At 46.8% G+C, this 24,771-nt stretch overlaps 2 protein-coding genes across 4 annotated transcripts in view; one reads left to right on the top strand and one right to left on the bottom strand.

Annotated features, from left to right (window-relative positions):
- DYNC2I1 (dynein 2 intermediate chain 1) overlaps nucleotides 1-24,771 on the top strand; it is a 120,410-nt gene that overhangs the window by 8,087 nt on the left and 87,552 nt on the right. For all 3 annotated transcript variants that reach the window (XM_077268563.1, XM_077268562.1, XM_077268565.1), the window contains exons 2-4: nucleotides 6,698-6,751; nucleotides 9,615-9,972; nucleotides 19,524-19,600. In XM_077268563.1, coding sequence (XP_077124678.1) covers nucleotides 6,698-6,751; nucleotides 9,615-9,972; nucleotides 19,524-19,600 — 489 coding nt within the window. The remainder of the gene's footprint in view (nucleotides 1-6,697; nucleotides 6,752-9,614; nucleotides 9,973-19,523; nucleotides 19,601-24,771) is intronic.
- LOC143781764 (uncharacterized) lies at nucleotides 13,257-17,943 on the bottom strand. The gene is made up of 6 exons (XM_077268566.1): nucleotides 15,568-17,943; nucleotides 15,404-15,478; nucleotides 15,210-15,296; nucleotides 14,894-15,110; nucleotides 14,641-14,800; nucleotides 13,257-14,529 (listed from the first exon to the last, which is right to left on the bottom strand). Exons 1-6 carry the CDS (start codon nucleotides 15,733-15,735, stop codon nucleotides 13,530-13,532), a joined length of 1,707 nt encoding a protein of 568 aa, XP_077124681.1. The 5' UTR covers nucleotides 15,736-17,943; the 3' UTR covers nucleotides 13,257-13,529.

The raw sequence follows: 24,771 nt of genomic DNA, 5'->3' as shown, positions 1-24,771 counted from the left end.
CCAGGTGGATCAAATCCACCATACAAGAGGCGTATCGCCTTAAGAATTCTCCTCTTCCAGCCGGCATTACGGCACACTCTACACGGGCGGTAGGGGCCTCCTGGGCCATTCAGCACCAGGCTTCGGCACAACAAGTGTGTAAGGCGGCCACTTGGACTAGCTTACACACGTTTACTAAACACTACAGGGTTCATACCCAGTCCTCAGCGGACGCGAGCCTGGGTAGACGTGTCCTGCAGGCGGCGGTGCCCTAAGTGTACGGGCCTGTCTGCACAATATTCGTCCATTGCTTCCCACCCAGGGACTGCTTTAGGATGTCCCATGGTCCTGTGTCCCCCAATGAGGCGACAGAGTAAAGGAGATTTTTGTGTACTCACCGTAAAATCTCTTTCTCTTAGCCTCTAATTGGGGGACACAGCTCCCTGTCATGATCTCAATGGCAAGAGAACATAGCATCAGCATATATAGGAACTAGCTCTTGGAAGATGGGAACTGAGCTGACCATGAACTAAACCTAACGCACAACTAGCAATGGCCGGGTAGCATGCCTACGTTGATTCTAGATGCCCAGCACCAGCCGGAGGACTAAATAAAGCTAGCAGAGGAAAATATTAGTCCTAGCTCACCTCTAGAGAAATACCCCGAAAGGAGACAGAGGCCCCCCACATGTATTGGCGGTGAATCAAGATGAAATAACAAACGTAGTATGAAAATAGGTTTAGCAAATTTGAGGTCCACTTACTACATAGCAGAAGACAGAAAGGACACTTTCATGGTCAGCTGAAAACCCTATCAAAACACCATCCAGGAATTACTTTAAGACTCTGGCATTAACTCATAACACCAGAGTGGCAATTCCTGTTCACAAGAGCTTTCCAGACACAGTAACGAAACTACAGCTGTGAACTGGAACAAAATGCAAAAACAAACATGGACAAGAGTCCAACTTATCTAGTAGTTGTCTAGGAGCAGGAACAAGCACAGAGAGGCTTCTGATAACATTGTTGACCGGCAAGCAACTAACAGAGAAGCAAGGTTATATAGCGACTCCCACATCTTGATGGGAACAGGTGAACAGAGAAGATGAAGACACCAGTTCAATTCCACCAGTAGCCACCGGGGGAGCCCCGAATCCAAATTCACAACAGTACCCCCCCCTCAAGGAGGGGGCACCGAACCCTCACCAGAACCACCAGGGCGATCAGGATGGGCCCTATGAAAGGCACGAACCAGATCAGAGGCATGAACATCAGATGCATTCACCCAAGAATTATCCTCCTGGCCGTATCCCTTCCACTTGACCAGATACTGGAGTCTCCGTCTGGAAACACGGGAGTCTAAGATTTTCTCCACAACGTACTCCAACTCACCCTCAACCAACACCGGAGCAGGAGGCTCAACGGAAGGCACAACCGGTACCTCATACCTGCGCAATAATGACCGATGAAAAACGTTATGAATAGAAAAGGATGCAGGGAGGTCCAAACGGAAGGAAACAGGGTTAAGAATCTCCAATATCTTATACGGGCCGATGAACCGAGGCTTAAACTTAGGAGAAGAGACCCTCATAGGGACAAAACGAGAAGACAACCACACCAAATCCCCAACACAAAGCCGAGGACCAACACGACGGTGGCGGTTGGCAAAAAGCTGAGTCTTCTCCTGGGACAACCTCAAATTGTCCACCACCTTCCCCCAGATCTGATGCAATCTCTCCACCACAGCATCCACTCCAGGACAATCCGAAGATTCCACCTGACCAGAGGAAAATCGAGGATGAAACCCCGAATTACAGAAAAACGGGGACACCAAAGTGGCAGAGCTGGCCCGATTATTGAGAGCGAACTCCGCCAATGGCAAAAAAGCAACCCAATCATCCTGGTCAGCAGACACAAAACACCTCAGATATGTCTCCAGGGTCTGATTAGTCCGCTCGGTCTGGCCATTCGTCTGAGGATGGAAAGCGGACGAAAAAGATAAATCTATGCCCATCCTAGCACAGAATGCCCGCCAAAATCTAGACACGAATTGGGTCCCTCTGTCAGAAATGATATTCTCAGGAATACCATGCAAACGAACAACATTTTGAAAAAACAGAGGAACCAACTCGGAAGAAGTAGGCAACTTGGGCAGAGGAACCAAATGGACCATCTTAGAGAAACGGTCACACACCACCCAGATGACAGACATCTTCTGAGAAACAGGCAGATCTGAAATAAAATCCATCGAGATGTGCGTCCAAGGCCTCTTAGGAATAGGCAAGGGCAACAATAATCCACTAGCCCGAGAACAACAAGGCTTGGCCCGAGCACAAACGTCACAAGACTGCACAAAGCCTCGCACATCTCGTGACAGGGAAGGCCACCAGAAGGACCTTGCCACCAAATCCCTGGTACCAAAAATGCCAGGATGACCTGCCAACGCAGAAGAATGAACCTCAGAGATGACTCTACTGGTCCAATCATCAGGAACAAACAGTTTATCAGGTGGGCAACGATCCGGTCTATCCGCCTGAAACTCCTGCAAGGCCCGCCGCAGGTCTGGAGAAACGGCTGACAATACCACTCCATCCTTAAGGATACCTGTGGGCTCAGAGTTACCAGGCGAGTCAGGCTCAAAACTCCTAGAAAGGGCATCCGCCTTAACATTCTTAGAACCCGGTAGGTATGACACCACAAAATTAAACCGAGAGAAAAATAATGACCAGCGCGCCTGTCTAGGATTCAGGCGCCTGGCGGTCTCAAGATAAATCAAATTTTTGTGGTCAGTCAATACCACCACCTGATGTCTGGCCCCCTCAAGCCAATGGCGCCACTCCTCAAAAGCCCACTTCATGGCCAAAAGCTCCCGATTCCCAACATCATAATTCCGCTCAGCGGGCGAAAATTTACGGGAAAAGAAGGCACAAGGCCTCATCACGGAGCAGTCAGAACTTTTCTGCGACAACACTGCCCCAGCTCCGATCTCAGAAGCGTCGACCTCAACCTGAAAAGGTAGAGCAACATCAGGCTGACGCAACACAGGGGCAGAGGAAAAACGGCGCTTAAGCTCCCGAAAGGCCTCCACAGCATCAGGGGACCAATCAGCAACATCAGCACCCTTCTTAGTCAAATCGGTCAATGGTTTAGCAATATCCGAAAAACCAGCAATAAATCGACGATAAAAGTTAGCAAAGCCCAAAAATTTCTGAAGACTCTTAAGAGAAGAGGGCTGCGTCCAATCACAAATAGCTTGAACCTTGACAGGATCCATTTCAATGGAAGAGGGAGAAAAAATATATCCCAAAAAGGAAATCCTCTGTACCCCAAAAACACACTTAGAACCCTTCACACACAAAGAATTAGACCGCAAAACCTGAAAAACCCTCCTGACTTGCTGGACATGAGAGTCCCAGTCATCCGAAAAAATCAGAATATCATCCAGATACACAATCATAAATTTATCCAAATAATCGCGAAAAATATCATGCATAAAGGACTGGAAAACTGACGGAGCATTTGAAAGACCAAAAGGCATCACTAAATACTCAAAGTGGCCCTCGGGCGTATTAAATGCGGTTTTCCACTCATCCCCCTGCCTGATTCGCACCAAATTATACGCCCCACGAAGGTCAATCTTAGAGAACCACTTGGCCCCCTTTATGCGAGCAAACAAATCAGTCAGCAACGGCAATGGGTATTGATATTTAACAGTGATTTTATTCAAAAGCCGATAATCGATACATGGTCTCAAAGAGCCGTCTTTTTTTGACACAAAGAAAAAACCGGCTCCTAAGGGAGATGACGATGGACGAATATGTCCCTTTTCCAAGGACTCCTTTATATATTCTCGCATAGCAGCATGTTCAGGCACAGACAGATTAAATAAACGACCCTTTGGGTATTTACTACCCGGGATTAAATCTATGGCACAATCGCACTCTCGGTGCGGAGGTAACGAACCAAGCTTGGATTCTTCAAAGACGTCACGATAGTCAGACAGGAACTCAGGAATTTCAGAGGGAATAGATGATGAAATGGAAACCACAGGTACATCCCCATGAGCCCCCTTACATCCCCAGCTCAACACAGACATAGCTCTCCAGTCGAGGACTGGGTTGTGAGATTGCAGCCAAGGCAATCCTAGCACCAAATCATCATGTAGACTATACAGCACCAGAAAGCGAATAACCTCCTGGTGATCCGGATTAACACGCATAGTTACTTGTGTCCAGTATTGTGGTTTATTATTAGCCAATGGGGTGGAGTCAATCCCCTTCAGAGGAATAGGAGTCTCCAAAGGCTCTAAATCATACCCACAGCGTTTGGCAAAGGACCAATCCATAAGACTCAAAGCGGCGCCAGAGTCGACATAGGCGTCCGTGGTAATAGATGACAAAGAGCAAATCAGGGTCACAGATAGAATAAACTTAGACGGTAAGGTGCAAATGGAAACAGATTTATCAAGCTTTTTAGTGCGCTTAGAGCATGCTGATATAACATGAGTAGAATCACCACAATAGAAACACAACCCATTTTTCCGTCTAAAATTCTGCCGCTCGCTTCGGGACAGAATTCTATCACACTGCATACTCTCTGGCGACTTCTCAGTGGACACCGCCAGATGGTGCACTGGTTTGCGCTCCCGCAAACACCTATCGATCTGAATAGCCATTGTCATGGACTCATTCAGACCCGCAGGCACAGGGAACCCCACCATAACATCCTTAATGGCATCAGAGAGACCCTCTCTGAAAGTCGCCGCCAGGGCGCACTCATTCCACTGAGTAAGCACAGACCATTTACGGAATCTTTGGCAGTAAATTTCCGCTTCATCTTGTCCCTGAGATAGGGACATCAAAGTTTTTTCTGCCTGAAGCTCCAAATGAGGTTCGTCATAAAGCAACCCCAAGGCCAGAAAAAACGCATCCACATTGAGCAACGCAGGATCCCCTGGTGTCAATGAAAAAGCCCAGTCTTGAGGGTCGCCCCGGAGCAAGGAAATCACAATCCTGACCTGCTGTGCAGGGTCTCCGGCAGAGCGAAATTTCAGGGACAAAAATAATTTGCAATTATTTCGAAAATTCTGAAACCCAGATCTATTCCCCGAGAAAAATTCCGGCAAAGGAATTCTCGGCTCAGATACAGGTGCATGACAAACAAAGTCTTGCAAATTTTGTACCTTCGTGGCGAGATTATTCAAACCTGCAGTTACACTCTGAAGATCCATTACAAACAGGTGGACACAGAGCCATTCAAAGAAAAAAAAAAAAAAAAAACTCAGCAGACTTCTTATTACTCTCCTTTCTCAGCCAAGGATTTTAACCCTTTAGTGGGCCGGTCAAACTGTCATGATCTCAATGGCAAGAGAACATAGCATCAGCATATATAGGAACTAGCTCTTGGAAGATGGGAACTGAGCTGACCATGAACTAAACCTAACGCACAACTAGCAATGGCCGGGTAGCATGCCTACGTTGATTCTAGATGCCCAGCACCAGCCGGAGGACTAAATAAAGCTAGCAGAGGAAAATATTAGTCCTAGCTCACCTCTAGAGAAATACCCCGAAAGGAGACAGAGGCCCCCCACATGTATTGGCGGTGAATCAAGATGAAATAACAAACGTAGTATGAAAATAGGTTTAGCAAATTTGAGGTCCACTTACTACATAGCAGAAGACAGAAAGGACACTTTCATGGTCAGCTGAAAACCCTATCAAAACACCATCCAGGAATTACTTTAAGACTCTGGCATTAACTCATAACACCAGAGTGGCAATTCCTGTTCACAAGAGCTTTCCAGACACAGTAACGAAACTACAGCTGTGAACTGGAACAAAATGCAAAAACAAACATGGACAAGAGTCCAACTTATCTAGTAGTTGTCTAGGAGCAGGAACAAGCACAGAGAGGCTTCTGATAACATTGTTGACCGGCAAGCAACTAACAGAGAAGCAAGGTTATATAGCGACTCCCACATCTTGATGGGAACAGGTGAACAGAGAAGATGAAGACACCAGTTCAATTCCACCAGTAGCCACCGGGGGAGCCCCGAATCCAAATTCACAACAGCTCCCACCCTGTTGCCCTTTCCGGGCTGTTGTAACTGTTGAGTTCTCATATTGTTTCTTGAGCTCGTACATAGTTGCCTTCTTACAGGCATAATTATGTTATTCATGTTACGTTCCTCCTACTGCTTTTGCACAAAACTGGAGAAGGCTGATGCCGTCCAGGGGTGTATACTGCACAGGAGGAGCCACAGTTAATCTTTTTCAGATTATGCATAGTGTCGCCTCCTAGTGGACAGCAGCATAACACCCATGGTCCTGTGTCCCCCAATTAGAGGCTAAGAGAAAGAGATTTTACGGTGAGTACACAAAAATCTCCTTTTCTCAGGCAAATCCGCGAGGATTTGCCTGCAGAAAAAAAGAAGTACCATGTCACTTCTTTCTGCGGATTCAGCTCCTGTTTTCAACAGGCACCAATAGGAAAGTGCTGTTGAAAACCCGCAGAGGAATCTGCAGAAGAAACTGCAGGAAAATCAGCAGTGCAGTTTTGCACTGCAGGTTTTCCAAATCAGGACCTGAAAAAAAAAGGATCAAAAAAAGGATAAAAAAAAGGATCGTGTGAACATGGCCTAAGTCTTCATCTTCTCCTTAGTTCTCAGTATTTAGGTTTTTCATATATTTCACTGAACTGTTTGTTTATATATTTTGTAGTATAAATCCAAGGAGGACACCTGGAGCACCGAGGAGCTGAAGAAACACCTGAAGGTGACACATTAGTTTTCTCTAAATCTTATGTCTGCCCCCAACAGGTTATATTCCCCCGGATGACTCCCGTATTCAAATAGCTGTCGGCGAAGCGTAGCGTTCTCGGCAGAATCGGCAAGATTTGACGTAACCTAGGAGACAGCGGAGGAATAAAATTACATATAAAAATGTCATCCATTGTGCGAGACCCAGATAATTTCATGCCTGAGATCACAAGGCCGCACATCTATTAGTCTGCTGCATGGCAGGTTGTTGCTGTAAAGCCACTGAACGACTATGCGCCGACCGTGGCTGCGAAACAATCTATTGCTATACTAATAACATAACGAAAAGCTCAATAGTGTCACAATATAACACTGTAATGTTCCCAGGGCAAATAAAACATGGAAATAATATGCATCAGTCCAATTAATAGCCGCACTCACATCTTCTTAAGATTGCTTTATTTATCCAGTAGTATAAAAGGTCCATGCAGGTGTGAAACAGGTTTCTTGGGAGCGCAGTGGATATTTCTTTTTTGCCTTTTTAGTTTTTGTGATGTTGTGTTTAACCATTTTTTGTGCCTGGATCAATAAAGCAATTCTTTTAAGGAGATGTGAGTGCCGGCCATCATTTGGATGATTGCTATTACAGGACTATTTTGCCGTGCACCTGGACAGGAGAGCTGATTGATCCTTTCTCAAATAATTTGCATGTTTTCTAAATGGCTCCCAATCCCTTTTTATTTCCAAGTGGCAAAAAGTTTATAAGATTTGATTCACCCCCGGATGATATGTTACATGCGCCAGAAAGTGAATACTGCATCACTCTGTACAGGCAGCGGATGTCCCAAGAATTGTAACTATGCTTGCTACCTACAGGTTGTTACAATTTTTTTCATTGCTTTTGCCCTCCTCACTCCCATAATAAATGCTAAGTGATGTGCCCTCAGATAAATCATATGCCGTCTAAATGTAATAAAGACTTACGGTAAATCTCTTTATTGGAGTTGTCCCAGTCCATGTAAAGAGTCTATAAATTCAAAGATATGGGCACCTCTGGGGGTAACTTTTCTTAAATGCGTGTACCTTGGGCTAACAATAATTTTTGCAATTGGGCTTCATTAAAAATTTAGCACAGTTTGCCTTTTACAGGCTCTTTGTTTCCTAGCGAGTTGCTGCAATTTTGTGGTCATAGCTCAACTGAGAGGAGCTCAGAAAAAGACAGATATAAGAGTTATAAACTCTGATGTCCGATCAGGTTCGCTGACTGATGCTCCGATTACCCATTCTGCAGCAGTAGACGGTGAATCATAGAGGCTATTGAAAGCAAATGGTGTAAAATTGTTAATGAAACTCATCTACAAAAAAATATTTTTAGCCCAAAATACATGCCTGTAAGTAAAGGCAGAGAAACAAACAAAAATTCTATACAGTATTTTGAAGATTAAAAGATGCACCCCAAAAGGAAAATAAGATTTTTTTTTTTAATAAAATGATGGGGCATCTTATAATTCGCTTTTACGGTAGATAACTTGGGGGGGGTGGGGGTTTGGCGCCGGTGGACCGGGGTTCTAGGTGGCAGAGTTGCTGCTGCAGGAAGTTGCCGGAAGCAGGAGATGCTGCGGGCCTCAGGATGGTAGAAGGTGGTGTTCGGCGGAGGCATGAGTGGGGTGATGCTGCAGGCCCCTGGCTGGTAGGAGGTGGTATTCGGTGCAGGCAGGAGTGAGGCAAAGATGCTTGCCACAGCCTGGTATGAGTTAGTATTTGGCAGATGCAGGAGTGGGGCGATGCTGTGGGCCCCTGGATGGTAGAAGGTGATATCTGGCAGAGGCAAGAGTGAGGCAATGCTGTAGGCCACAGGCTGGTAGAAGGTGGTGTTCTGTGGAGGCAGGAGTGGGGCGATCCGCGGGCCCCAGGCTGGTAGGAGGTGGTGTTCAGCGGAGGCAGGAGTGGGGTGATGCTGCGGGCCCCAGGCTAGTAGGAGGTGGTGTTTGGTGGAGGCAGGAATGGGGCGATGCTGCATTCCTCAGGATGGTAGAAGGTGATGTTCAGCGGAGGCTGGAGTGGGGCGATGCTGCGGGCCCCAGGCTGGTAGGAGGTGGTGTCCGGCAGAGGCAGGAGTGGGGTGATGTCGTGGGCCCCAAGCTGGTAGGAGGTAGTGTCTGGCGGAGGCAGGAGTGGAGCGATGCCGCGGCCCCCTGGCTGGTAGGAGATGGTGTCTGGTGGAGGCAGGAGTGGGGCAATGCTGCGGGCCCCAGGCTGGTAGGAGATGGTGTCAGCTGGAGGCAGGAATGGGGCGATGCTGCGGGCCCCAGGCTGGTAGGAGATGGTGTCAGGTGGAGGCAGGAATGGGGCGATGCTGCGGGCCCCAGACTGGTAGGAGGTGGTGTCCGGCGGAGGCAGGAGTGGGGCAATGCTTCTGGCCCCAGGCTGGTATGTGTTATTCAGCGGAGTTAGGAGTGGGGCAATGCTGCGGTCCCAAGGCTGGTAGGAGGTGGTGTTCAGCGGAGTTAGGAATGGGGCAATGCTGCGGGCCCCAGGCTGGTAGGAGGTGGTGTTCGATGATGCAGTGGCTCCACCAGCATTTTGTGAAGTCCGGAACCTCTTGCACTTTCCATGCTTTTCAATGCGGTGGAGTCCGGGAAAATAGCTGTCCAAGGCTGCGCATGCGCAGTTGAGATCTCAGGAGCCAAGATAAATTTGCCTTTTTTTCTGTATTTTTGTGTTGTTCAAACACAAAGGAAATAAGTGTATAGGAAAACATGTGTAGTTGCAGTAATTTTCTGGGATAAAATCTTCATTTCCTGAAATAATTTCAAGGGTGCCAACACTTTTGCACGTGACTATTAATTGCATTTTCTTTTAACTCTGTTTTTGTTTAGACCATGCAGTCTGACAGCGGTAATGATAGAAGACATAAGGAAAGAAGTCATCACAGAGAGGATGATAAACATACGCAGCGCAAACATAGGCCTGATGAGAAGAGAGACAAGAGAGAGCGACCAAAGGATCAAGGGAGAGATGGACATACTGAGAAAGGGAAGGGTGACCATCAAGAGCAGCGCAGGGAGAAAGAGAAAGCCAGAGAAGGAGACAAGGACAAACATCGTGTATCAGAACAGCACCGAACCAAGGACGGAGAGAAAACCAGTGACAAAGTGGACACTGGGGAGAAACCAGTTAAAGAATATGGATCATATGATCTGGGCAGAGAAGAAAGGAAGTTGAGAGACAGTCATGGTAAGTGCCACTGGCTATGTACCATGATAAAGAAAAGCTGCAGAAACTAAACCGCTCATTTTTTTTTCTTAAATCCAATTACAAAAGTGACTTGTTTTTTTTAATCCTGAAACCATTTTTTTTCACACAGCAGTAATATGACGTGAAGCTATGAATGTGAACCTGCTAAGATATAAAAGGCTTCATTATTTTCGTAATAATTACGTGCAGAAGGCTCTAGTTTAGGCCAAAAGCATTTCATGATTGTATTTTTTTTTTTGCATTTAGAGTCCCGTTAATCACACACGTAAACCCACACGTTTTTCTATCACACTACATACCAAGTTTCCTGGATTAAGAGTTTCTGGTCTCATCACTGCAGATCATTCCGCACCATTGTTCCTCAGACTAATTGATGGATTCCGATCGGTCAGGTCCCCGCATGTTTTGTGGCTGTCTAACCTCCGCAAAACATGCGACTGCGGGGATTTGAACATCTCACTCGAGTATCCGCGATACTCTGTGCATTCCCGAGCACCATTGGTAAAATCTATAATGAGCACTTGTGTTTATCACTAGAAATCACACTCAGCTCTGCAGAAGAGCAGTCTGTCATTCAGTACATGTCTCACACTGGCAGCACAGCTGACACGCTTCCTCATTTTCTTCTGTTACCCTTGTAAAAATAAACAATTTGGAGGTAAAGTGAATTTTTTGTGAAAAAAAAGTTAAATGTTCATTTTCTCCTTCGCCTCATTGGGGGACACAGCCCGTGGTGTATGCTGCTGCCACTAGGAGGCTGACACTAAATGATACAAAGAAAGTTCGCTCCTCCCCTGCAGTATACACCCTCCTGCTGGCTTCCAGAGACCCAGTTCTTGCTTAGGCTAGTTTCACACTAGCGTTAACTGCATTACGTCGCAAATCCGTTTTTTGGCCGAAAAAACGGATGCGTCAAAAAAGTGAAAAACGGTGACAAACGTATGCCACGCATCCAGCATTTCGACGGATCCGTCGCAAATCCGCTAAACGTTTCCGTCGAAAATACTGGATGCGTTGCATACGTTGTATCCGTTTTACCATCCGTTGTATCCGTTTTTCCGACGGATCCGTTTTTAAAAGGGGAGGCTCCCAAAATTTGATTGGCTACTGGAAAATTTGAAAAACTATATAGTACTGTATTTACAGCCCATCTTTGTGGGTTTTAGTTTTGTGGCAGCGATGGAAGGTGTTCTTGGGAGGATTGCTAGTTTGGTTACCGACGTTATCTTTGAGACAAATCGCCTGGATATCATAGTGCGGGAGAAGGAGGCGGCAGCGGAAAGGCGTAGGATGCTTCTGCAGCAACGGAGACGAAGACGAATGTGGATTCATCCGATTAATCAACTACGGATGACCCGGGGTGTCCAGTCCACTCTGTACCTGGAGTTGCGGCACAATCCACACAAATTCCACAACTACGTGCGGATGAGGATTGAACATTTTGATTTTTTGCTTGCAAAACTGGAGGATGTCATCCGAAGACAGGATACAAGGATGAGGCTTGCCATCACACCGGCGGAGCGGCTGATGGTGACCCTGCGGTAAGCCTCTTTTTTTTATTTCATTGCTGATATTGAATGTTATATTACATGCTGCAGAAAATACTGCGCTGGCATATTGCGCACTATTTTCTGCAGCATGTAGTTTTGGTTTTCTTGGCGGACATTCAACTGCTTTATTTAAATGTCATTGCTGATATTGAATGTTAACAGACTGCAGAAAATACTGTGCTGAAATATTGCGTTGCATTTTCTGCAGTTTTTTTTTTTTTTGGTTTTTTTGGGTTTGATGACATGCAACTGCTTTTTTCCTGTCATTGGTCATTTTGAATGTTATATTACATGCTGCAGACAATACTGCGCTGACATATTGCGCACTATTTTCTGCAGCATGTAGTTTGTGTTTTCTTGGCGGACATTCAACTGCTTTATTTAAATGTCATTGCTCATATTGAATGTTAGATAACAGACTGCAGAAAATACTGCGCTGAAATATTGCGTTGCATTTTCTGCAGTTTTTTTTTTTGGGGGTTTTTTGGGTTTGATGACATGCAACTGCTTTTTTCCTGTCATTGGTCATTTTGAATGTTATATTACATGCTGCAGACAATACTGCGCTGACATATTGCGCACTATTTTCTGCAGCATGTAATTTGGGTTTTCTTGGCGGACATTCCACTGTTTTTTTACACCGGATTCATGCTGGTTTTATTGGGTCTCCTGTCATTTTAAAAAAAATTAACAGTGCCATATTATAAAAAATTGCACAGACAAACAATTTTTAACATTTTTTTTTTTTTTTTTTTTATAAAGTTTCCTAGCTACGGGTGAATCTATGACTTCGCTCCATTATCAGTTCAGGCTGGGCATTTCAACTATCTCTGGAATAGTGAAGGACACATGTCGGGCTGTTTGGACCACTTTGCAACCAGAGTATATCCCCCAACCATCCACGGAAATCTGGTTGCGAAGTGCTGAAGAGTTTCAGCAAATTTGCAATTTCCCTAATTGTGTGGGTGCAGTTGACGGGAAACACATAAGGATTGCGAAACCGGCAGGAACAGGATCGGAGTATTATAATTATAAGAAGTATTTCTCCATCGTCCTTATGGCTATTGCAGACGCCAACTGCAGGTTCCTTGCCGTGGACATTGGAGCGTATGGACGGTCCAATGATTCGCAAGTGTTTAAAAACTCTCCGATGGGTCGTTGCCTTTATGGAGAGAGCTACGATTTCCCGCCAGCCAGACCACTGCCAGGAACAAATGACCCAGCCCTGGAATATGTCTTTGTAGGTGATGAAGCCTTTCAACTGTCGCTGCACCTACTGAAACCGTACAGTAGCCGGAACTTAAACCATACCAAGCGGGTCTTTAATTACCGGCTTACTAGAGCACGAAGAGTCGTGGAGTGTTCCTTTGGCATATTGACGGCGAAGTGGCGAGTTCTGCTGACGGCTATCAAGCTGAAAACAACAACTATAGACGAGGTAGTTAAAGCCTGTGTGGTGCTCCACAACTTTGTCCTGTCAAAGGAGCCCGTTTCTTTGGATGATGAAGAGTTGGAGACCACCTTGTGGGACTACCGCAGCAGCTCGGTTCGCTCTACAAGTTCAGTTACAAGGATGAGGGACCAGTTTGCCGATTATTTTGTCTCACCTGTCGGGCGGATCCCGTGGCAAGACATGATTGTGTAACCTGTTTCCCATGTGTAACCTGTTTCCCATGTGTTTTGGTTATGTAAAAAAAGTGTTTCTGCCCCCCCCCCCCCCAAAAAAAAGGCCCAAAAGCGTGGTTTTCTTGCTAGTAAAACCATTATGTTATACCCTTTACATGTCTGGTGTTTGTTTTTATTAAACCTTTTTTTATTATATTACCTTAATAAATCCACACACACACAAAGAGTAGAATTGTAATCAGAAATTTATTTTAACTCTTTTTTTTTTTTTTTTTTTTGTTTTGCCAAAAAAATATATATATATTTTCCAACATTTTTATAGAAAAATTAGAACATTTTTTAGAATCTTATTTACACACTTTACAAATTTTCAAAGTGTTGGGTGGAGATATGAGAGGAGGATGTGCCGGAAGGTTGGACCACGTCGATAGGTGGGGAAACCCTACTTGTTTGGGGTGCAGTGGAAGTGGGGGTTAAACCAAGAGGCTGACCAGAGGGGGGTGGTGTTGGGGTAGGTGGAAGAGAAAAGTTCAGTAAGGAAAACATTGGGGAAGTAATTTGGTCTAGGGGCCGGGATTGTTGTGGGGACTGGGTCGGGTATTGTGACTGGGTAGGGTAGTGGGAGTGGCGTGGGGTTTGGTAATGGTGCTGGTGTGGGGATTGGAGCTGGGTTTGGTAATGCTGCTGGTGTGGGTATTGGGGCTGGGTTTGGTAATGGGGGGTATGGTGTGGAATTGGAGTGGAGGTGTGGTGAGGTGTGTGGGTCGACTCATTAATGGCCTGCAGTGCAGCATTATGGCAGGTATTCATTACCCGCATCTGTTGCTCAAAAGAAAGCTTCTCCATGCTCATGAGCATGGATTGGAAAAAAAGGTTGGCCGGATCGGGACTTACAGCTGAATGCAGCCTATCCAAGCGACTGCTGGTTTCCTGGCTTGTTTCACTGATGCGTGATTGCACCATGTTGAAACCAGCAGTCACTTGCTCTCCCAAAATTTTGAAAGAGCCTTGGAAGGATGCATTCAGGTGTAAGAACTCAGGAGCATAGCTCCTTTCCTGACCCCTCTGGCGCTGCCGCCACGAACCTAATGGTGGTGTCGAGGTGGCAGGATCAGAGGGGTGGGGTAAAGGGAACGCTAACTGTTCAGCATCAGATGCGAGCAATGAAGCCTGCAATAATGCTCCACTGCTTGGGGCGGATGAAGTGGAGGGGACAGAGGGGTCAGAGGAGAGGACAGAGGGGTCAGAGGAGGGGACAGAGGTGTGGGGCCTACCGACGTGGCCCTCAGTGGCGGACTCAGGAGGGATCGCTTCAGAGGGCGCAGAGGAAGATGCAGGCGCCCGGTGGCTGGAGAAGGTGCTGTGAAAGAAAAAAAAAAAGAAATTAATACATTGGAATGAAAAAGCCCTGACTGAAAGCAAACTAAGTAGACAGGTTAACATGGTTATAATTGGGCTGTAGAATACTTACACTCTGCTCAGCATTGTTCGCCTCAGGAAGGAGAGGGCCTGGCCATATTTATATCTGCTCCTCTTCCTTCCTGCAGAGCCACTCGGGGCCTTCATCTCATCATTGAATTCCCTCTTAAAGCGATCCCTCAGTGACCGCCACCGCTTCCTAACCTTTCCAACTGTGAAGACAAGAATCAAAAGAAAAAACAAAAAATTGGTAAATGCAATACATTACAGTCAGCTCAAAACATCACTGGAAAGTGAATACTTACCTAGTTTGCTCTGCTGCTGAGGATGAAGGCTCTCCCGCCTTGGAAACAGGGTGCGACACACTTCGTCCCAGAGCCGACGGGTGACACCGGTATCTGCATGCCTGCGGTCAGCCATGTTCCACAGCGGCTCCCGCTCACGAACCTCCTCGATGAGACAGTCTACATCAATGTCATCATCATCATCATCCTCCTCTTCTGCGGGAGCACGCTGTGAAGCCTGTGTCAAAAAAAAAAAAAAAGGAAAACAAACAAATTAGTACACTGAAATACTAAAGTACCAATAGAATCCCCCTCCCCCCAAAAAAAAAAAACTCACTGATGGCCGACCGTGGCGACGAGTCCGCCGACTCTGGGACTGTCTGGGAGAGCCTTCAGCGGCAGCAGCAGGAGCAGCAGCAGCAGCCTGAAATGAAGGAAACAAATTCTCAGTTAAGGTAGGCAGGTGTTTAGTAATCTGTTTTGTGTATGGTGCAGTGTGATGTGCGAAGCAACTGTTTCACCACTACTTACACTTGGTTCCTCCTCCACTTGCATCTCTCCACCCGTCTCGCCCCCTTCTGACAGCTCCTCATCTGATTCAGCTTCCTGTTGAAACATAATGTATGCATGTAGTTATCCATAAAAATTTAATTTAAAGAAATTTAAAAAAAAAAAAAAATTTTGTGTTAACTTACCGATACACGCTGTTGCTGTGGAGGAGGGCTGTCAGAAGAGGACATCGTTTTGTGGTCCTGGTGGGCAGCGGCTGTGTCCTGGTGGGCAGCGGCTGTGTCCTGGTGGGCAGCGGCTGTGTCCTGGTGGTTCTGTAAGTTAAAGACACACTTGCAATCTGCTCGACACATTGAAGTAGCAGATTGGGGTCTTCAAAACTTACTTCTAGCTCTTTAGCTGTGGTCCTGGTGGGCAGCGGCTGTGTCCTGGTGGGCAGTGGCTGTGTCCTGGTGGGCAGCGGCTGTGTCCTGGTGGGCAGCGGCTGTGTCCTGGTGGTTCTGTAAGTTAAAGACACACTTGCAATCTGCTCGACACATTGAAGTAGCAGATTGGGGTCTTCAAAACTTACTTCTAGCTCTTTAGCTGTGGTCCTGGTGGGCAGCGGCTGTGTCCTGGTGGGCAGTGGCTGTGTCCTGGTGGGCAGCGGCTGTGTCCTGGTGGGCAGCGGCTGTGTCCTGGTGGTTCTGTAAGTTAAAGACACACTTGCAATCTGCTCGACACATTGAAGTAGCAGATTGGGGTCTTCAAAACTTACTTCTAGCTCTTTAGCTGTGGTCCTGGTGGGCAGCGGCTGTGTCCTGGTGGGCAGTGGCTGTGTCCTGGTGGGCAGCGGCTGTGTCCTGGTGGGCAGCGGCTGTGTCCTGGTGGTTCTGTAAGTTAAAGACACACTTGCAATCTGCTCGACACATTGAAGTAGCAGATTGGGGTCTTCAAAACTTACTTCTAGCTCTTTAGCTGTGGTCCTGGTGGGCAGCGGCTGTGTCCTGGTGGGCAGTGGCTGTGTCCTGGTGGGCAGCGGCTGTGTCCTGGTGGGCAGCGGCTGTGTCCTGGTGGTTCTGTAAGTTAAAGACACACTTGCAATCTGCTCGACACATTGAAGTAGCAGATTGGGGTCTTCAAAACTTACTTCTAGCTCTTTAGCTGTGGTCCTGGTGGGCAGCGGCTGTGTCCTGGTGGGCAGTGGCTGTGTCCTGGTGGGCAGCGGCTGTGTCCTGGTGGGCAGCGGCTGTGTCCTGGTGGTTCTGTAAGTTAAAGACACACTTGCAATCTGCTCGACACATTGAAGTAGCAGATTGGGGTCTTCAAAACTTACTTCTAGCTCTTTAGCTGTGGTCCTGGTGGGCAGCGGCTGTGTCCTGGTGGGCAGTGGCTGTGTCCTGGTGGGCAGCGGCTGTGTCCTGGTGGGCAGCGGCTGTGTCCTGGTGGGCAGTGGCTGTGTCCTGGTGGGCAGCGGCTGTGTCCTGGTTTATCTGTTATATGTATAATGGATCTATAGTTAGACCACCCCCTGAACTAGGTAATGTTCAATGATAAACACCCTACTAAAATGATGTCAGAAATGTTCATACAGGTGAACACCAAAACCCCCCCAAAAAGTTGCACGTTATACCATTCATTTCCATGTCCCAAAAAACAAAATTTTTTAATGTTAACACCATGAAAAAATATATTTGACACATTTTATTTAAAATAAATAACCTCTCCCCCCCCAAAAAAAAAAAAAAAATACTTTACAGGTTAACCTTTATTAAAAAAAATGAGCCCTCAACCAACCCTGTATTGCATGTGTAACCATTGGTACATACACCAGTTTTAAATTTACCTTTATGAAATAATACTACGGACATTTTTTTAATAAACATTTTATTAAAATTTTTTTTTTGCACTTTTTTTTTTAAACATCACAAGGAGCTGACATGCTCTTTATTTTAAATACAAGTACTTCAACTGCAAATGGTTATAACTGTAATAAAAAAAAATTCAACACTTTTATTAAATAGAAAAACCCCACACTCACACATTCAAACCACAAGCTGCACACCGCTAGACTTTTTTAAAAAACACATCAGATTTAAAAAAAAAAAAAAAAAAATTAAACCACATGCTGCACAGACCACTATACAGTCAATACATCAGAAAAAGGCAAATAACCAATTATACAGCATGGACAAATGCACATGCCATCAACAAGACGTACCCAAAAAACATGCATGGTATGTGTCCACATTCAGGATCGCATCAGAATTTGGGCAGGATTTCCCATCAGTATTTGTAAGCCAAAACCAGGAGTGTAAAAATTAGGTAAAGTATAATACGAAAACAGGCACACTTTTGCTTTTATCACCCACTCCTGGTTTTGGCGTACAAATACTGATGGAAAATCCTGACCACATCCTGATGCAATCCTGCACATGGACACATACCCTCCCACATGAACAGGCATAAAATTGGCAAAGGCATAATATGGTGCAGGCACATGGTACAAAAGCACACAGCCGTCCAAAAATGCACACATACACATGCACGCACATAGCTTTATGCAAATACACATATGTACAACAAAGGCAGAAAGGTGAAACCAATCAGAAGACGCATACACACACACACATACAAAAGGCTGACAATCCTTTGGCTGAAGCAGCAGGTCTTCACAGTGGCTGGCATCATGGTGGATCTGGACTCTAGCATGGCACTGGCTGGTGCAGGACGATGGCAGGCCTCAGGTTCTCTTCAGGTTTTAAGCTCTTGCTGTAGTCAGTAGTACCTCATACACACAGAAATGCACAGGCACACAGATGCACACTAAAATTGCAATACTCACACTGGCTATGGTGGCTGGAGTCTTGTAGCAGGATGTCTGGAGTCTTGTGGCAGGATGGCTGGAGTCTTGTGGCAGGATGGCTGGAGTCTTGTGGCAGGCTGGCTGCAGTCTTGTGACAGGCTGGCTGGGGTCTTGTGCTTGGCTGGGGTCTTGTGGCAGGCTGGCTCTTGCTGGCAGGCTTCTTTGCTTCTCTGTGTCTTGCTGGCATATGTGGGGTTCAAGGCCCAGGCCAGGTTTATATAGATTTGGGGGTGTCTGGCCAATTGGCAACAAAATACTTCTTCTGAGCATGCTCAGTGTAAAAAAAACGTATTGCAGCGCTGCATTGCGTCGTACGACGTGTCCCGACGCATCCGTCGCTCATAGGCTTCCATTGCAGCCAACGACGTATGCCGCAGGATGCGTCGCGACACGTTTTTTAGGCGGAGACAAAAAACGTTACAATCTACGTTTTTTTGAGACGACGTGTCGCCAAATTTCGACGCATCCGTCGTAAAACGTACACGACGTATGCCAATCCGTCGCCATACGTCGCCAATACAAGTCTATGGGAAAAAAACGCATCCAGCAAAAAGTTTTGCTGGATGCGTTTTTTCTGAAAAAAGACGTTTTGAAACGTAATGCAGTTAACGCTAGTGTGAAAGTAGCCTTAGTGTCCGTAGGAGGCACACGAGTCTGCTATTCAGACCAAAAACTCTTTTTTATTTACATTTCTAATTCTTAAGAATTTTTACCTGGACAAAGGGGCGACGGATCCTTTCAAGGCTCCGATCTCCCCCACATATCCTCTTGTGCGACGTGGGTGCCACGCCTGGGCTGATTTTTAGGGGCGACGGATCTCTTAAAGGGCACCGATCTCCCCGCACCATCAACAGACGAGCACATGGAGTGTCGCCTACATGTACCCTCTTCTTCAGCCAGGCCTAATGCCGGACAACCAGCCCTGTCCTCGAGGATTGAATCCTTTGGATAAACCGAGGCACCCTCCGTTTTGGTGTCCGTGCAGCCCCCACTGCTCCACCATTGTTTAGCGAATGAAGCAAAGAGGTGAACGGTTCCTCTCCATCTCCCTATGAAAGGGAGAGTGGATTGAGGGTTTTTATCCTTAACCGTGCACCATCCAAAAAATCACCAGCAACAGCAGCACAATGGAGGTACCTGCACTACAGGTCCTGTGTCCCCCAATGAGTGGTTCGGAGAAAAGGATTTTACGGTGAGTACACAAAAATCCTTATTTATTTTTTCTTTTACAAAAGGTTTCCACAATTATGGCCACCAGTGTGTTGTTAATGTCACTTCTTAATGTTTCAATCTTAGAAAAAAGCAAACACAGAAATGAAGATCGAGAAAGACGACATGAAGAAAGACGGGAAAAGGAAGGCAGAAGACGTGAGGTATCTCCACATTCTTCTGCAATTTGTTCTGCAGAAAAAAATAATTCTCTGTAAAGATAAATCTGTGTTTTTATTACGATTTCATATGATTGTTTTTGAATGACTGTTTTTGTCTCGATAATTTATTATAGTTTATCAGCACCTCTTGATTTGCGGTTTTGTGCATCACACGGGTTTCTGATTGATGTCAGTGAAAACTGTGCTGCTTGTTTGTGGTGGCTTGTAGTGATGGACGCCACTTTCCAGCTGATCACTGGTGGCTCAGTTTTAATAGTGATGAGTGAACGTGCTCAGATAGGATCTTATCTGAGTGTCTTCGATGTGCTCAAAAAATATGTTTGATTCCCCGTATGTTTTAACAGCTGCAACGCATGCAGGGATTGTCTGTTTGTTAGGCAATCCCTCATGTGTTGTGACTGTCAAACAGCCGCCAGACATGCAGCCGCGGGGACTTGAACATATTTTTCGAGCACGCTGAAGACACTAGGTTAGCACCCGATGATACTCAGATAACACCTTATGCCAGCACGCTCGCTCATCACTAATTAATACCTCTTGTGGTCTTTCCACAGTCTGATTGCTCTAACTGTAAAGAACCCTTTCCTATTAAGATGTCTTGATTGCTTTTCCTGCACACGCAATTAATGTCCTCTTGTCCTTAGTAAGTGTCATGTCAGACGCTATTCACACTAGGGCGTCCGACAGACAGCGGTAATTCCACATTCGTCCACTATACGCTCAGTGGCGCCGGCTAGATTTTTATCCAGGTTGCCCAGGGTTAATCTAGCTGGTACTCGGGTTGGAGGCTGGGTCACGCCCACGGCCTTTAAATAGTATTGCTGGACTTTGGGCGTCGCCGATTATAGCTTTTGTCTTGTGCCTGGTGATCTCGGTCTGGAGTGGTGGTCTTGGAGTAGAAATATCGTATCTGGTGGTGTATTATCCTTTGTTATATTTCTCCTTCCTATATTTGTATTTGTTTTGCCCTGGGCACATTATTGTGTTTTCCTGTGTGTCTGCGGCGTGGTGCGTTTTTTAGTTTTCCCTGTCCATGCTTTCTGTGGGGGTTGGTGTGTGGTCTATTCACTGGGTGGCGGGTTGTGGTTTCAGCATAGGGCTGAAACAGGAGTCAGGGCCAGGCCTGGTGGCCCAGACAAGCACACCATTAGTGTAAATTCTGGGAGAGGGACAGACAGGGTTTTCCCTAGTCTGAGTGATATCGCAGGGGCCCGGGTAACCAGCCTTAGCCTACCTAGTCTCCCCATGACATTACAATCGGCCCCCAAATTTTGTATTCCATGGATCCCATGACTTCCATAACCCGCCAGTTGGAGGCGCTGTCCTTACAGGTCACTGAGTTGAAGGGGGCGGTTCAGCAACAGGGTCTAGTAGTATCTAATGTGCAAGCTGAAACTGCAGGTAGGGTTGCAGAGCCAAAGATCCCTTTACCTGAGAGGTTTGCTGGGGAACACAGTAAATTTGTTATTTTTCGTGAAGCTTGCAAATTATATTTTCGTATGCGCCCGATCTCTTCAGGTAATGAGGCTCAGCGTGTGGGCCTGGTGTTGTCATTACTGAACGGGGACCCCCAAGCATGGGCATTTTCTTTACCATCTGATTCAGTTGCATTTAACTCAGTGGAGAGTTTTTTTTCTGCTCTTGGGCTCATTTATGATGATCCTGACAGAATGGCTCCAGCAGAGTCTAAAATACGCGCTCTCCGCCAGGGGGAGCGAATGGCGGAGGATTACTGTTCTGAATTTCGCCGCTGGGCGGTGGACACACAATGGAATGACCCTGCGCTGCAGAGTCAGTTTGTTCATGGGGTTTCGAGAAGGGTTAAACAAGCCTTCCTGATGTATGAGACTCCTGCTTCTCTAGAGTCTGCTATGAGTCTTGTTATCCACATTGATCGCCGTTTGCGTCAGGGGGCGCAAGAGACGCCGCCTATGGGAGAGAGCGTAGGTACACGTGAGGTTGCTGCAGGTGAGCCCACGGAGCCCATGCAAATCGTAGGGGTGTCACATCATCGAGCCCCTTTGCTCAGGAAGCAGGGAGCCTGTTTTTGCTGTGGTAAAAATTGGCATTATGTAAATGCTTGTCCTCTGTTATCTAAGAAAAGTGCAACGGCGGAAAACTACTAAGCTCAAAGGGTGTGGAAGAGGCCAATCTGAGCTTATGCATATCTTCCATGGTGGTCTCTCAATGTATCCTCCCTGCCAAAGTTATGGTCGCTGGCAGAGAGCTGCCAATCACTGTGTTTGTGGATAGTGGTTCTGCCACTAATCTCATTGATGAGGAGTTTGCACGCACAGCCGGGTTCAGGATCGAAAAACTGCCTCATCCTATCCGGTTGGTCACCATCAATGCCGCTCCTCTCCCACAGGGGGAGATTACGGAGTTTGTGGCTGAGGTTAAACTCCACATTGGGGTCCTACATTCGGAGTAAGTTACATGTAAGGTGCTCAGTAATCTTCCTGCACAAATGGTTCTGGGTTTTCCATGGTTATCTATGCACAACCCGGTGATTGACAGGAAAACCCAGGACATAATCCAGTGGAGCGGATTTTGCCAGGAGAATTGCCTGGCCGCATGTGTGTCCGCTGTGACTCCTAGCATTCCTGAGTCTCTGCTGGATTTCGCGGATGTGTTCTCTGAGAAGGGTTGCTCAGAATTGCCACCACATCGATCCTATGACTGTACTATTAGGTTAAAACCAGGGGCCAAATTGCCGAAAGCTAGGATGTTTAACATCTCTGGTCCTGAGATGCAAGCTTTAAAAGACTACATTGCTGAGAGTCTGAACAAAGGGCACATCAGGCCTTCGTCCTCGCCTGTGGCAGCGGGGTTCTTCTTCATTAAGAAGAAAGATGGCGGATTACGCCCGTGTCTGGATTTCAGGGAGTTAAACCAGATTACGGTTCGTGATCCATACCCTATGCCGCTGATACCTGATGTGTTCAACCAGGTGGCTGGTGCTAAGTGGTTTTCCAAGCTAGACCTCAGGGGGGCGTACAACCTCATAAGAGTCCGTCAAGGGGATGAGTGGAAGACGGCTTTTAATACTCCTGAGGGTCATTTTGAAAATTTGGTGATGCCATTTGGGTTGACAAACGCGCCTGCTGTGTTTCAACATTTCATAAATGATGTATTCTCGCATGTCCTGGGGAAATTCGTTATTGTGTACCTAGATGACATTCTCATTTATTCATGCGACCGTGATACTCATTTAGAGCATGTGAGGCAGGTGTTACAGCTACTCAGAGAGAATAAGCTCTATGCAAAACTTGAGAAATGTGTATTTTCGGTTCAGGAGTTGCCTTTCTTGGGTTATATTGTGTCTGCTTCAGGGTTTAAAATGGACACCGCTAAGGTGCAAGCGGTGCTGCATTGGGAACGGCCTGATAACATAAAAGCACTCCAGCGGTTCCTTGGGTTTTCTAACTATTATAGAAAGTTTATCAAAAATTTTTCTATCATTGCTAAACCGCTCACTGACATGACGAAAAATGGTACCAATTTCTCCGCCTGGTCTGAGGCTGCTGTGCGCGCATTCGAATTCCTGAAGAACAGTTTTGCTTCGGCCCCCATTCTGGTGCAACCGGACGTATCAAAACCATTTACCGTGGAAGTCGATGCGTCTGAGGTTGGAGTGGGGGCTGTGCTGTCACAAGGCTCATCCTTGGGCGAGTTGCATCCATGCGCCTACTTTTCCAAGAAGCTGTCGCCTGCCGAACGTAACTACGATATCGGCAACAGGGAGTTGTTGGCTATCAAGTTGGCTTTTGAGGAATGGCGACACTTCTTGGAGGGGTCGGTCCACCAGGTTACAGTTATCACCGACCATAAAAATCTGCTTTATTTAGAGTCAGCCAAGCGTCTGTCCCCCAGGCAGGCTCGCTGGGCATTGTTTTTCCCGCGATTCAACTTTTTTGTTACTTACCGACCGGAGTCTAAGAACACTAAGGCGGATGCTTTGTCCAGGTGTTTTCCGGGGGGAGAACCTCGGGAAGATCCGGTACCCATCCTCCAAAAGGGTGAAGTGGTCTCGGCTCTCACTACCGAGGTTGAGGCTGAGATTGCCGAGGCTCAGGAGGAGGTACCACCAGAGCTTCCCATTAACAAATCGTTTGTACCGCTCCATCTTCGCCTAAAGGTGTTGGGTGAGCATCATGATGCTGTGCTGGCTGGCCACCCAGGGGTTAGAGGTACCTTGGAGTTGGTGTCGCGTCGGTTTTGGTGGCCCAAAATCCGACAGGACGTGGTCTCGTACGTGTCAGCATGCACCACGTGCGCTAGGGCTAAGACGCCCTGCTCCCGTCCTGCTGGCACACTACATCCTCTCGGGGTACCCAGTAGGCCTTGGACGGAGATCTCCATGGATTTTATTACAGACTTGCCCTCCTCAGCTGGGAACACGGTCATCCTGGTGGTTGTTGATCGGTTCTCAAAGATGTCACACTTTGTGTCCTTGCCTTTGTTGCCTAACGCGAAGACTCTGGCTCAGGTATTTGTTAAGGAGGTGGTTAGACTTCACGGGGTCCCGTCTGACCGTGTCTGATAGGGGTACTCAGTTTGTGGCAAAATTTTGGAAAGCTTTTTGCTCACGGCTGGGGATCAAGTTGTCTCATTCTTTGGCGTTTCATCCTCAGTCAAATGGTCAGACCGAGCGTATGAACCAGAATTTGGAGCAGTATTTACGCTGCTTTGTTTCTGACAATCAGGAGGAGTGGTCGACGTTCTTTCCTTAGGCGGAGTTTGCCATAAATAATCACCGCCAGGAATCGTCTGGGGAGTCCCCGTTCTTTTGTGTTTACGGGCACCATCCTCAATTTTGTACTCTGCGTCAGGGGGGCTCTGCTGGCGTCCCAGAGGAGGACCAGCTAGGAGCACAACTGTCATCTGTCTGGAGGAGAGTGAAACAGCGCTTGCTGAGCGTGGGTGCTAGGTACAAACGTGTGGCTGACAGTAGACGTATGCCAGGTCCGGACCTGAGTGTGGGTGATTGGGTGTGGTTGTCTACAAAAAACATAAGACTCAAAATACCATCCCTGAAATTAGGTCCAAGGTTTATTGGTCCATTTAGGGTCGCCGCCATCATTAACCCGGTAGCCTACCGATTGGAGCTCCCTACGGTATACAAGATACACAACGTGTTCCACAGATCTTTA

Source organism: Ranitomeya variabilis, chromosome 6, assembly GCF_051348905.1.
Source record: "Ranitomeya variabilis isolate aRanVar5 chromosome 6, aRanVar5.hap1, whole genome shotgun sequence".
Lineage (NCBI taxonomy): Eukaryota > Metazoa > Chordata > Amphibia > Anura > Dendrobatidae > Ranitomeya > Ranitomeya variabilis.
The sequence above is the reverse complement of the archived record's forward strand: the minus strand, read 5'-3'. Positions and strand labels throughout refer to the sequence as shown.